This window comes from Branchiostoma floridae, chromosome 2 (genome assembly GCF_000003815.2).
Source record: "Branchiostoma floridae strain S238N-H82 chromosome 2, Bfl_VNyyK, whole genome shotgun sequence".
NCBI classification, from domain to species: Eukaryota; Metazoa; Chordata; class Leptocardii; order Amphioxiformes; family Branchiostomatidae; genus Branchiostoma; species Branchiostoma floridae.
In genome coordinates, this window is record NC_049980.1 from 7,237,455 (window position 1) to 7,251,794 (window position 14,340).

Here is a 14,340-nt window from a genome sequence, read left to right on the forward strand (position 1 = left end):
TGTTCTGTAGTGGGCCCTCAGTAGCAGCTTCCCGGCCCTGTTCTGCATTCGTTGGAGTTTTTGAAGGTCTTGCTCCGGTGCAGTATCCCAAACAGTACTTCCATATGTGATGTACGGCAGGAAGATTGTATTGTATAAAGTACGAAGTGCTGATGTAGATACAAATGGACTGACATGTTTCATAATACTTAATGCTCGTCTTAACTTGCTAAGGACGTCTTTGACGTGCCGCTTCCAATTCAGTTGATTATCAATGAATATACCCAAGTATTTGTACATGTAGCATAGATTGATAAATTGACCATTTACGGCCAATCTGGGATTTGTACAAGTTTTCAGTTTTTTATCTGTACCTATTAGCATACACTTGCACTTTCCTTCGTTTATCGACAGATAGTTCACTGCAAACCATTGAGACAACCTTTCGAGATCTGGCTGAAGGGCAGTCTCGATGGTCCCAGAATCCTTGCTGCTGAAGTGAATAACCGTGTCATCGGCATACATTGTAATTTCACAATTTTGAATACAGTTAGGCATGTCATTTACATAAATAATGAATAAAAGTGGTCCCAAAATCGAGCCTTGTGGAACGCCGTACTTCACTGTGTGGAAGCTAGAAAGGACTCCATTTACAGAAGTACAGTGCTGTCTTCCGGAGAGGTAGGAAGCGAACCAGTCAAGAGCTCCACCTTGGATACCGTACTTGAACAATTTTTGAAGCAGGATAGAATGGTCCAAAGTATCGAACGCTTTAGACAGATCGATAAACACAGCCCCGGTGAGGTTTCCAGAGTTCATGGCTGTGAACCATTTCTCAACAAGTAAGTGCGTCGCAGATTGAGTAGAGTGTTTGGGTCGAAAACCTGATTGAACCTCAGAGAGTATGTTGTTTTCCGTACAATACTCGTAAAGCTGGATATGCACAGCTCTCTCCAGGATTTTTGACACTGCCGGTAAAATACTGACGGGTCTGTAATTGTTTGGTAGGGACCTATCGCCAGCCTTGTGGATTGGTGTTACCCTCGCTCTCTTCCAGTCCTCCGGGAACTCATGTTTTTTCAGCGATTCATTCAAAATGGTTGTTAGAGGTTGAGCGATCACCTTGGCCGCAGCCTTCAAAAGCCTGTTATTGAGATGGTCGAGGCCAGTAGCTTTGTTTGAAGATAGCAGTTTAAGCTCCTGTTTGACGAAGTCTGCTGTTATTAACTTGAAAGAGAAACGCGCGAGGCATCTTCTTACGTAGACCAAGGGGCTAAACGATGGCATGGTTTTCTTGATAGAATCAGCCAGCTTTTCAGCTACTGTCCCAAAATAGTTGTTCAGTTTGTGGGCTATATCTGGCGAGGAGCTCGTCTCTCCCGTGTCGTCCTTCATGCTTAGAATACTGCCTGACTTGGATTTACCCAAAAGAGACTTGAGAGATTTCCTTGAGATATTATGGATAAAGTTCCATATATCAACAGGCCAGGATTTGATACCAGGGCTACATGTAAGCTCTAACATAGACATGTTGTAAGGGATGGCTTTAGTCATTTTGGAAGGTTATGTAAAGCTGGCTTCCCTGTGTATGAGGGAGTCTCATGACTAAGCCTCAGGCATCACACCTGCACATAAAAGAAAACAACACTCTTATCACAGAGAGAAGGAATGACCCCATGTGCCCCATCGTATTACTACAAAATATGTAGCTACTTGAAAAAGCATATTATGCATCAAATCTCAGTTGAGGTTGACGGTAACTACACCTAGAAAAAAACATTGTGTAAAATTTGAGCATTGTACAACAAAGCACTGTTGATACCCTTGTGCCCTACTGATTGACTATATATGGAGTAAGAGCGTTAGATGGGTGGGACATTTGATTAATGATCCTTGTAGCTCAAGAAATCCCAGTGAGGTGACCAGATTGATAAAGTTGATGAAAAATCTTATACTTCTTTCATAGATACAATTCCTTGCTATTGATATATAAGGGAGTCCAATACATACGTACATTGTAGCTCATAGCTGAAGAAGTTCACACGTTGTGATACATCATGTTGATTGGAGCACAAGGCGTCTTCTGAGCGCCCTCCTTTGTCATAATCTCCTTGATATTCAATGGCCTTCCTGACCCCAATACATACTGGATGCAAACACTGCTTCACAACTAAGACATAGAAAATCAGTATGTAATCTCCAAGCAGATGTAGACAGGCAAAATCTCAATGTTTCTCAAGCCCGCCAGTTCAACAGAGCACCAGGCATCTCTACTGTGGAACAATTTTGCCTCTCTACATCTGCTTGGAGAGTAATATCCACATAATGTATTGAGCTTTGCTATGCTGACAATTGACCTTTAACGTTTATCTGATGACATTTCCTAACTGCCAACATTAGTTTGGAAATGACATCTTATCTTGAACATCGATGTTTACAATGTGATAACAGAACAGCAGACACTCAAATTCTAAAAGTGCTGTTTTTCTCTTTGACATGTCTGAAAAAAAAAGGTGAATTGTGGTTGAAGAGATCATACGCTATCTGTACAGTCATGTATTTCCTGTCCATATACCACAAAACACTACAGTTAATATCAAGTAAAGGTGTTACATGTACATTGATGTTGGTGTCCTGACACATTTTTCTTTTGTGCATCTACAGGTGTTGCTCACTACACAAAGATCCTGGAGGGAGTGGAGGAAGATGCCTATTTCGATGAAGTAAGTTTTTTCTTCTGTGATTATTTGATTATGAGAGAAACATCAGTGAGTCTTGATTTATTTTGTATTGATCAAATAGCAAATGTTTTGATTAATTGATGAATAGATCTGCCAGTATGCATAACATTATAGCATTTGATAGAATTCAGGTTTGTGCAATAGGTTAGAATCATTTTCATCAGCAGCTGCAGTACCGAGCAGTACAGATTGGAGGCGCTTGTGATGTTGCAGCTTTGTTGATCTGGCAAGTTGTATGGAGCCAAGCTGGAATTAGTTTGGCTGGAACAAATAACTCAACAGTTGGTTACATGCGGAATTCAGGGCAGTGGATTGATCCATAGTTCAATACCATTCAATATCAAGACTGCATTGATCTATGCTAAAATAATTTTGCTTCTAACGTTATAGATAACGTTAAAAAAAATCTTCAAATATGCAGATTTTTAAAATCGTTTTGGACTAGTGATTACTAAGTGATTCATATACAATGTACTTGTGTGCATTGACTAAATATTTTTCACTCAATCAGTTGATAGCAGAACCGTAAAGCCATAATCTCTTGACATTAAACGAAGCTTGATATATCACAGTTTGCAACTGTAAGGGTTTAAATCTGGCACAGTGGATGCATGATTTAGAAGCTGTACACAGGTGTGCATATTGGAAACCCTGAGCCGCTGTCCCACTCAAGATGGGGGTGGATGGATGGACCGTCTTTTGGATAGAGGTCACAGGTCACTACACATCCATTACTGAGGCATCATTCCATCGTTCCGCAGTCTTTCATGACTGTTGATTGAGGAAAGATGGACATGTGGCGGACCTGCTTCATGGATTGTTGAGCACAGAAAACTTCTGAAAATGAATTGCTATTCCACACCTATGTGATTTTTTGGTTGATGGATTTAAAGACACAATACTAGATTGGAATAGCAACATAAAAACAAAGTCTGAAGGGAATCGGCCCTTTAATGCACACAATTTTAGGAAGTGAACAGGGTGACATGCGAGTTTTTATGACCTTCAGTACTGTTTTAGTTATACCATCTATAGACAGAATTGTTAATGTCAATATGAAAAGTTATCTAAGGTGCCATCAAAGTGGTTACATTGGCTAGGTGGTCCTTACAGGTAACGCTAGTTCACCTTTATCCACGGGGTAACCTATGTCTGATGTTTCTAAAAATAGGTATTTAGGGATATCAAGTCGACGGAAGTGGGTTTCAAATTGCAATATTTTCAAAATATGCCAGTTTCAAACTACTTTTGTAGACTTGATATCCGATACCGTTAATTTTTATATAACGGATATATACTTTACCCTGTGAATAAAGGTGAACAACTGTACAGTTACCTGAAATTCAATGTAGAAGTCACCGGGTACTGTAACCCTCCAAGGTGAATTAGTATTCTCCATGGCTCATGTCCTTGAACAGAAAAGCCTCTGCCTTGTCAGGGGACTTGTTCATGAAAGCTCTAGATAAAAGATAAGCTGTGTATAGGATTCTGGATTTCCTCGGAGTCAGTGTGTGGGTCTGTAATGTATCAATCAGGATGGGGGTGCATTAAGGCAAGTCAAGTCAGTGACCTCTTCATGCCAGATGGTGTCAATAGCTAGGGTGGTGACCTGATCTCAGTCACAATAGCCCTTGGGCCACACAACTGCACAAGAGCAGGGGTCCGGTCCATCATCATCATCTGTCAACCCCCTGGGGGGATGGAGGTGGTCCATGCACTAAAGTAACTGTAGACCACACCAGACTCCGCCAGGGCCACTCTCGGGTCCCCCTCAGCTTGCCTTCTCTAGAGAGAACTTTTGGGAAGGTCAGCTTCCTTGAGTGTGTTTTTCCAAGGGGCCTCCACAAAATGAGTGAGGAATACTTGTAACCTCATGACTGGCCCAAGCAAACTGTACATAAGATGTCTGTAAGACATAGTGGAAGAGCACCGTAAATGGTCTTGGTAGTTGGGTGTTAGCTGGTCCACTCTGGTACATAGTGGTGTGTGTTCAACTATGATCGTGCTCTTTTCCAAATCATAAGTCTAAGCAGAGACAGCAGTATGCACTACAAAGTCTTTGGTATGACTCTGCTAATAGGATTGACCTACTGAATGCAAAGCAAACACACCACTCACTTGGCCAATGCACCAAATTTGGTGCTAATAGGGACTTGTTGAACACTGTACAATCATAACAAGTCAAAACTTTCTTGCTGATGTCATTTGGTTCATTTTAAGACTTGATCTACCCGATCTCTAGACGTTAAATCACCGTGCTTGTAACATTAGAATAGTGCATCAACCTCAGCTTCCCCAATGGCAGTGTCTCTTTGAGCTGGTCTTTCCAATATTAATCAACGTCGGCTAGCAAGGACGTTACGTAGTATATATGACGTCCTTGCTGCTAGCAAATAGTCCAAACATGTCCCGTGATCCTCAAAAACACACATTGAACATTATCTCTCTTTATGAAATGTGTATCCAGGGATTTAGACATACCTCCGGGTATCATGAGCAGACTTACCTGTGATATACGTGGCTCCGTGCTGCTGACACTATCCCCATATTGTGATGGCACTACGGATTTTGAGAGACAGTTGCCTGTGGGAACACAATATGAGACATGGTCAAATGTCCTTTTCAGAGGCCTGCGGTCTGACTCGGAATGAAAGGCCCATCCACTATGGTCACTCATTTCATTACTCTTGAGTAAGACCATGTTGATGACATCAGCATGCTCATCAATTTGAGTCCATCTCCACAAAAATGTTTTGGACCATACTGTAAATTATACAATTCAGCAGCTGCAAAATGAGCAAATATGTGCTGTAAAGCTAAAAAGAAATTTTTGGAAAATAGAAACTTATTGTCGTAGAATTTAAGTCAATTCCAAATTCAAAGATGTGAAAGAACAAAAACCTTGCGTTCTCTCTGTGTGTCAAGTCATTTGTTCAACCGTTTTGACTACTTTTCAAAATGAAGGCAACTTTTTGGGCCAATTTTTTTTATTCACAATCAAAAAGTCATAGTTGTATCAGTTTTGGGTTTCCCAGAGGATGTCATCCCTAAAGATCAAATCAACATGGACTTAGTAATAATCACCAGGTGTATGTAATGGATAACAGACCAGAGAATCAGACAAAACGTGTAACGTTATATATGGAAAAGATACTGATATGGAAGATTGATGGTAGGGTAGAACATAATCCCTCCTACATCATCTTTAGGCCTTGGTATAAAATACCAGACAGCTATCATGCAAAGGGCAAGTACTAAGAACTGTACTCCCATTAGAACCTAATGTATGTCGTAGGCAATATTCATCTAATTCCTGTGTCTTGGGGAGTTTACCTAATGAGCCGTGCACAAACACTTTGATTCTTCATTAGTGGGTTTGACATTAGACTGCAGACAGTCTGTCTCCTTCGGAATCCTCACAACCGAAAATATCCCTCCAATTTTGCTCAGAAGAATTTGTGTAGTGGATTGTTCCGTGATACGGGATTGTTTGAATGTCTGAACAGTCAGTATGGGAAGTATGTAGCTTCTAGTATTTGTTATTATATGGAACACGCAGAATCCTGACAACTGAAAAAAATCCTACCAATTTTGCTCAGGAGAATTTATATCATGGACTGTTTTGTGACATGGGATTGTTCGAATGTGGAAACAGTCACAGAATACAGGAAATAGGTATCCGTGATGGTAATTGGTTTAGAGCAGTTATTTTTTGTGCAACGGCTTGTTAACTAATCATACATTCCCATGCAAAAGGGGATACTTGCCGTAGGATGTTTCGCACATATCAATTGATATGTAATTTGCCTGTAAAAGAACATTGCTGTAAATGTTGGAAGTTTTTGTCTTGGTGTAATGTTGAAGTTTTTGCCGTCACCTTCCACATGCCAAAGAGTAGGGCCTGCATGAGGGGGACCTGACAACGATTTACGCTAAATTTGGGATGGCCGACTACGCTTTACGTTAAAATCATGAAGGCTACCAACGCTTTACGCTTCTTTCCACAACGAATTACGTAAAATAAAATAGCTTCCCTACAAATTACGGGGAATCAAAAAGGCCTGCCTATGCCTTACGGAAAAGAGCATGCAGACCCTCAGTATCACAGAAGATGTGTTAGAAGAAAAGTTTTCTGGCTAATATCCAACAGTCATAAGTTACACTCATGAAAGATTCCCAGTCTGCCATTAGTCAAGGGGGGCAGCTGCCCGGCCCCATATGGTATCCCATCAGTCTTAGCTGCGCCTTGGGGCCAGGAGAATCTTCCCGACTTCAGTATCTCAATAAGGCTGCAGCAAGGAAATTCTATGGATGACATCCCCTGCCGACAGCAAAAATACAGTGTAGTGCTATAGGCAAAAAAAACAAGATGGATTAAAAAAAAAAGATCATCAGGCTACATTTTCAAAATAGACACCATAAAAGTTGTAACCAGAATTGAAGGGACAGAACAATTAGCATCACAGCACAATCATTAGGCTACAACAATCATTAGGCTACAACATTTGCTCACTTTGTCAATTTGTTGTCAAGTTGACCATCTCCAAAGAAGAAAAAATTCTTTTCCCCCAAATCAGGCAAAAATCAATGAGTGTGCTGATGTCATCCATAAAATTTAATTGCTGTCTGTAGGGAAGATTGCAGAAACTGGCAGACTAGCTCAAAATCACTGGTAAATACTTAGGACTAGCTGCGTTTAAATTCATAAATACATAAACAATGTATCGAGAGAGCTATACAAGGTCGTTGCATATTTGAGCCGTTTGAGGTGTTTAGGCAGGCCCCAGAGGACAGGGCTGCTGGCTCCCTTCTGATCTAAGTCAAAGTAACATGGGATTAGCAGTAAGGCATTCATGGTATACTTGTGAAGGGATGGATCAAAGACTGAGATACATTGTAAATGGCATGAAGCAAAGTTCGGGCTCTGGGAAAGCTATGTACTACATCTGAGACAGAAAAGTACCCGTAGGCATTGGCCGGTATCCATTCAGTCATAGAAGGGCTTTACATGTATGTACATCAGGGGCTCACAATAGTACTGGAATATGATGTGACCAGGCAGCTAACAAGATGACTACAATGTACAAAATGTTTTAAATTGGACAACAGCAAAATGTACATTATGTAATCACTATGGCAATGACTAAATAAAAAGTGAACTGCCAGTAGTCGAACACACAATGTACTCAGACTTGTTCAGTATGTTTTCTTAAGCAAGTATATGTGGTAAACCTGAACATACTACATGTATTAAATTGAACATACTACATGTAACTGTACATCCTGCATCTACATGTATCTCCTCACTTTAACCTTTTGCCTAGTTCCATAACGAATACAAATTTGGTTCAAACAGCTACAGGTACATGTACCTTAGTAGTTTGAAGGTTAAGCAAACAGGGGCCATCTGTGCAGCTCCATTGTTGGACACTTGTTAGTCTGCTGTGTTAACAGTCTCTTGCTGCCTGGGGTTAATTATAATGGTCTCCTCCCTGAGAGTGGGGACAACTGTAGGGTGGGTAGCTAGGAGTGTGATTCGTAATTCTCGTTTTAAAATCCACTTCTCAACAAAAAATGCTATTAGATTTCGTCAACTGATGATGAATGTTAATCAAATATTGTTTTCTCGTCAGACATTTGAATGGCCGGTTGCCAGCCCCATCGAGGGCAACGAGTACGTGGAAGTCCAGGTCTACAACTACAGCAAGGTGTTCAGCAACAGGTGGGTGAAAGTCATCTCCGACCAGTTTTACAATAGCTCAGATTAACTCAACGAGTATTCAAAGTTCTCTTCCACTAGCCTTGACAGAGAAAACAGATGCTATGATTAAGATTCTGTCCTAAGGACTGCACCTTTTCCTGAAGCATGAATATCTCACAAGAAAACACAGCCGGGATTTGAACTTGGATCCAAAGGCACGGTCACTAGCAACCAGACAATGAACGCTACAGGGGAACATGGGCAAGTCAAATTACATAATTTAAAAGCAGTTGAACAAAAAATACTACTGCAGCTGCTTCTTGATCTGGGTGTTTGTTGGACAGCCCCTGGTATCTATAGAAAAACATTCCAGTTCTGTACAGTTCTTTTTGGACATTGCTATTGATATGGGAAAGTGCCATGTCTATGGGTTAACCACCAAAGTGTACTGTGTTAGCCATAAAGTAGCATATATAGGAAATACCCCCCGAAAAAATTACACACAAAAAAGTACCACAGCAAATTCTTGTGACACATCGGGATAATCCTTTATTCATAAATACATCAGCGTATTAAAATCACCACATATACATTCAAACATCTGATTCATAAATAGAAAATAACTTACAATGTGAACTGCTTGGCAATCACATTACAACTTCGTACACAACACAAATCTATAGTCTATTGAAAGAGCGATGCCTGTACACCGCGGAAGCACTGCGGAGATGCCCACGTTCTGCGACGGCGGGGATCAAACAATGTACCGCGCAGCGCCACGGGCTGGGGCGTCTGAACCTTACATAACATGCTGTGCCGTCCCCGAGTCGGAGTTGTCTGGTTCTTGTACAACCAGCTGGGACCACCTGGCTGCTGCTCCAAGCTCAGGCGGTTGTGAAGGGGGCTGGGCAGCTGGTCTAGGACCCTGGGATTGAATAAAGAAAGCCATTCATTGTATGCTACAAATGTACAACTATACAATCAAAACAAATTGAGGATCCACCACTCACAATTCCTCTTTTCTTAAAGGGGCATTCCACTCCAGAAGGGAGTCTTGTTTTCCAATAAATAATGTGTCAATGAATACATAATCAGCCGAATTTTGTGGAATTCACCTTGGGATGAATTACGTGATGTGTGTTTTATAAAACAATAATGACACTCACGAAACCCATGCAGACCCTACCCATGCATTCCCTATACGCATAGACACTTTGTTTATCGTACATATTTTCGGAATAAATGATGTACGCTGAGCAAACCGAGAAGGCAAATTGTTCATAAGATAGCAAAGAATACAAGAACAAGACGAAATTTTTAGCGAAGTGAAATTAGTTTGGTAACCTTACCTTAAAGTTCTGCATTGTATTCAGCCATAGGATTGATTCAATTAGAGGGTACTTGGGGAGTTTAGTAGAAGACTGAATGCTTTTGAGGCATGTGGAGCAACTGGGTGCTTTATCGTATAATGTGAAGTCGTATGCAGTTATCACTTCCTAAAATGAATATCTATCGGAAAATAAAACTCTCGTGTGGAGTGGAATGCCCCTTTAAAGGAAAGAGCAGTTAAGAAGTTAAGTAATAAGAGTTACTACATTTGTTGCCATGAAAAACTGTTTTGTTCTAAATATATTTAGATCAAAACAGTTTTGAAAAACAGTTTATTTTGTAACTTAAAGGTAGTTATACTAAGAGTCAACACAGTTCCTGTGCTGTCTTTCCGGGAATCTGTTTATGTAGCTTAGAAGACAAAGTCCACTGGAAGTAAAGGCTAGGAGAGCTATCATTATACATGGAAAAGAACAAACCTGTAGAGATCTCCAGTACTGGGAGTTGGAGGAACTGACTGAGCTGTAGCCCCCTTGGCTGGAGTGGTGGTACTGCAGTTGTTTACTTTTGTGTTGACATTTCCTCGTGTCGGGCTGGGAAACTGGTCCAGAACCCTGTAGAACTCTGCAGTTCCCGGCGAAACAGACAGGCGGCCGGCTGGTACAGACGATACAGCAAGCGTGGAGGTGGATGTGACTGGTACTTGTACTCTAGAGGCTGCTTTTGTTTGGAATGGGGACGAGACTGCTGACTTGTCTAGACCTGAGGTCACTGTATGGGATGATGTCATTGGATGCGATGATGTCACCAAAACTGATGATGTCACAGCATGTGATGGTGTCATAGGGTGTGATGATGTCATTGGATGTGATGGTGATGACATCATACTTCCTGATGCTGTAGCCATGGAAACGGCATGGCTGTATGAAGCTGCCTGTGGGGGTGTCATGTTCAGATACTGGTACTTCAAGAAGTTTGTACGTTCCTCTTCAAACTTCTGTCTGTCCTTGCCAAGCCGAATGGCAGCGTCGGTGAACCTCTTTCTTTCTTCTGCAAATGTCGCCTTTTCCGCCTCCATCTCTTTCCTCTCTCTCTCTAAAGTCATCCTCTCCTCGATGAAGAGAGAGTCTTTCACGAGTTCGGCCACCTGCGTGTCCTGTTGGCACTCTGCTGCAGCAAAAGTCTGCTGTATCAACTCCTCTTGTTTCATGATGAGGGTCTTGTATGCCTCTAGCTTGGCGTCTACTTCATCACTGGGAGTTGCACAGCTGTCATCATCACTTTCTTCTTCTTCCTCCCCGTTGGAACTTCTGGAGTGAACCTCTGAACCAGCCTTCGTGGCACTTTGCCCGGCATTCAGATCATTCAATTTGGCTTCATCTGAAGCACAATTTCTCTCTTTAATACCTTGAGAGGTTTGGATGCCGATCAAATGGAGCATGGAGCTGAGTTGGTCTTTCAATTTTCCCTCGACAATGTTCTGCACAGCCTCATACGGCATCTGTAGATGGCCATCGCCCACCTCATCGTCAAGGCTGTCAGGAGACATTGGATGGTGTTCTCTCTCTTGCCTAGAAACGGCTGAGAAGACTGTGGAAACTTCTTGTTGGAGGAAAGTCAGGGTCTCTCTCAACTCCTGGTTTTCTGTTCTCAACTCCTTCTCTCTCTGTTCATAGTTTGCTACAATAGACCTGTGCATCTCCTCCTGACACTTCTTTTCCTCCTTGCTCGTCTTCCACATCTTACGATGTCCGTCTCCCCGAGGGATGACGTTAAGGATTTCGATGCCCTGCCTCCTTTCCTTCTTCTTTTCTGCCAAAGCATGCAGCCTGTCCTTAACCTTTGCTAACTCTCGCTCCTTCTTGCGAAGATCGTGACGGAACTGTGTATCCCTCGACTGGAGGACCGATTTCAACTTCCTGACGTCATCTTGTAGCCGCTTCATCTTCTTTTCCTGTGAGACAAGTTCGGCCTGAAGCTGACGCTGCCGCTCTTGGTGCATTGCCTCGTCTTGCTTCGAGGACGTGATCTGGTCCTTAAGGTGTTGCTGAGTGTTTTCAAGGTGCCGGATCTCAGACGAGAACTTGTGATTCTGATCCTCGAGCTCCCGCTGTTTGTTCAAGTGCTTGTGGTGGCCGGCAATTAGATCGTTAGTGACGTTGACGAGCTGCACCAAGTCAAAGGCCCTTCCTGTAATAATAGAAGACAAAGAGAACCTTTTGTGAATTCCAGCTTTTCTTCAACATACACAACAGCTCAAGTCATACTTAACTTTACAACCAGAATGAATGAATGAATGAATTACATGAACTGTAGATTTTCCCAATGCCTCTGCGGTTAGGAGCAAGAGGGTGGGTAGGCTATCCCTTTCTTGTTCCTCCGTCAAGTACACATCTATGTATTTGTCAAAACTATTCTCAACTGGCCATGGAAGTGCGGTGTGAAGACTGGCCGACTGCTGCCTACCCCTGCATCAGGGATCCCAGCAGCAGTATAATCAAACAATGGATAGTGAGTGATGAGTGAGACTTGTAGAGAAAAACACTCAAATTCCCTATTGACATGTGATGGCAGCATTCACAAGATAAACAGACGAACCTGATGACTTGGACCTTGACTTGTGGTAGATGGAGGAGTACCCCAGGAGGCAGAGCTCCTGGTCCAGGTGGGCCAGACTATCCTGTATGTTATCAGGGGTGCAGAAGCCTTCCGACAGGCTGAACAGCGGCACTTCATCCATCAGCTGGAAGGTGGCGTCTGCCATGCAGGAACAGCACAGCTGCTGGAAGAGCCAACATGGTGGTTGTGTAGCTGATACATGTACTTTCAATATCTTTCCATACATGTACATAGTCACACAGTTACATCTATACTTGGTGTCAAAAAAAGAATATTTTTCAGTCAAAATCAACAGCTTATTACCCTCAAATGAAACATCTGGACACACATATACAGGTACACATGTAGTATAGAATTAATTTCAAACATGGTGGTCTATTTTCCTGACCTTGCCTATACAATAAGCATCCCAAGGGGACATTTAAAAGGCACATCAGTCAACAGCAGAATCATTATGAAGCCAGGGATTTATGAACTAGCATTTTAATTGTTGGCTAAATCTTGAATGCAACGTTCAAAAGCACTGGACACAGCTGAAGCATTAATACATGTTTGTGTTCCTCACTTCATATACATGACTGTACAACAACTTGCCCTGGCAAATTGGTGGTGCCACCAAATCATTTGAATGTACATTTAATGGAAGACTGGACAGGTAAATTTGGAGAGACATCCATTGATATACACTTACAGTGCTCTGAACAAAGCCTACACAAACCAGAAATGACAGTAGATGAGTGGCCCAAACCAGATACCTGAATCTCTATATGGCTAGATGAGTTCTACTCACCTTGTTACTAGTGGAAGGCCTGTTCGGCATGGGGGAGGGTTCCAGGAACACGTTCTCGCTGCCGAGCCTGGCGCCGTTCCCCGGCCGCAGGTCCCTGTGCACCAGGTACTTCTCCGGTAGCGGGGTCCTGCCGCTGTGCGCCGGGCTGTTCCTCGGGCTGTTCCCCAGGAGGTGCCACATCTGCAGGCTGACGTTCTCCTCCGCGTCAGGAAGGTTACTGTGGGCCGTGATGTCCTCAAACACCGAGCGAAACGACGATGTCATCCTTCTCTCTCAGAAACGCGTCCTAAACATACAACAGTGGTTCAAAACGGGGCAAATAGAATATTTCTACAATTTCTAAAACAGACGTTATTGACAGCTCCATCTTCTTTTCGTCACCGTAACATGAAATTACATACCAGGATTCAAACGATGACGTCATCCTTCTCTCTCATAAACGCGTCCTAAACGCACAACACTTGTTCAAAACCGGCAAAAAAAAGAATGTTTTCACGATTTCTAAAATTGACGTCATTGACCGTACAACCTTCTGGTAATCGCTGATACATGAAATTGCATACCTGGATGCAAAAAATGCATGCACAGGTACTACAGGTCAAATCACGGTAGCAACTGAATGCAGATATACACAGGCAGGCAATTGAACACATCATTAGCATTCCTCATACACTGCCGTAACACGGTACATCAGTCGGTGAATTATTCATTGGATGCAACAGTTCCACGGGGACGGACCCGTAGGCTTAATCAATAGAAGGGAGGCATCTGTACGTACCTGACTGCACATCTATTCAATATCAAAATTACCATAATTGATATTCAGTCTATACCCTTTTTTTAAAGTAATTTTACAGCTTTTGATCAGTGAACCATTTTCTTACTAGTGGTGATTCTGCAGTGTATCAATGTGCTTTTTTCACTAATATTATTGTTAGTACTCTGGTAAAACAAATAAATGAAAATGAAATGAAATGGTTACTAATGTTTCAAAGCACTGAGCATCTACCCAAATTTTCTGTGTTGAACATGTACACTGTACAAGCCCTTTCACAGAAGTCAGAACGCAGATGAGGCAAAAGGAATTCTAGGTAATATGTCAAAGGCAGTAAGACAGGGCCCACAGACAGTAAACAGTACAATGTACTACTTGTCTCGACCAAAAATTGTTTTGATTTGCA

At 42.2% G+C, this 14,340-nt stretch overlaps 2 protein-coding genes across 3 annotated transcripts in view; one reads left to right on the plus strand and one right to left on the minus strand.

Annotated features, from left to right (window-relative positions):
- Nucleotides 1–14,340, plus strand: part of LOC118409810 (otoferlin-like) — a gene marked incomplete in the record, with an annotated part of 240,756 nt that overhangs the window by 94,599 nt on the left and 131,817 nt on the right. The window contains 2 exon segments of the mRNA XM_035811130.1: nt 2,644–2,702; nt 8,354–8,442. Of these exon segments, the coding sequence (XP_035667023.1) occupies nt 2,644–2,702; nt 8,354–8,442 (148 nt within the window).
- On the minus strand, nt 8,945–13,577 carry LOC118409811 (afadin- and alpha-actinin-binding protein-like). Of its 2 annotated transcripts, XM_035811132.1 has the most exons (5): nt 13,561–13,577; nt 13,160–13,445; nt 12,349–12,529; nt 10,230–11,940; nt 8,945–9,346 (listed from the first exon to the last, which is right to left on the minus strand). In XM_035811132.1, exons 2-5 carry the CDS (start codon nt 13,421–13,423, stop codon nt 9,106–9,108), a joined length of 2,397 nt encoding a protein of 798 aa, XP_035667025.1. In that variant the 5' UTR covers nt 13,424–13,445; nt 13,561–13,577; the 3' UTR covers nt 8,945–9,105. The 2 variants fall into 2 exon arrangements, with proteins under 2 accessions (XP_035667025.1, XP_035667024.1); XM_035811131.1 differs by lacking the exon at nt 13,561–13,577 and having other exon boundaries at nt 12,349–12,532.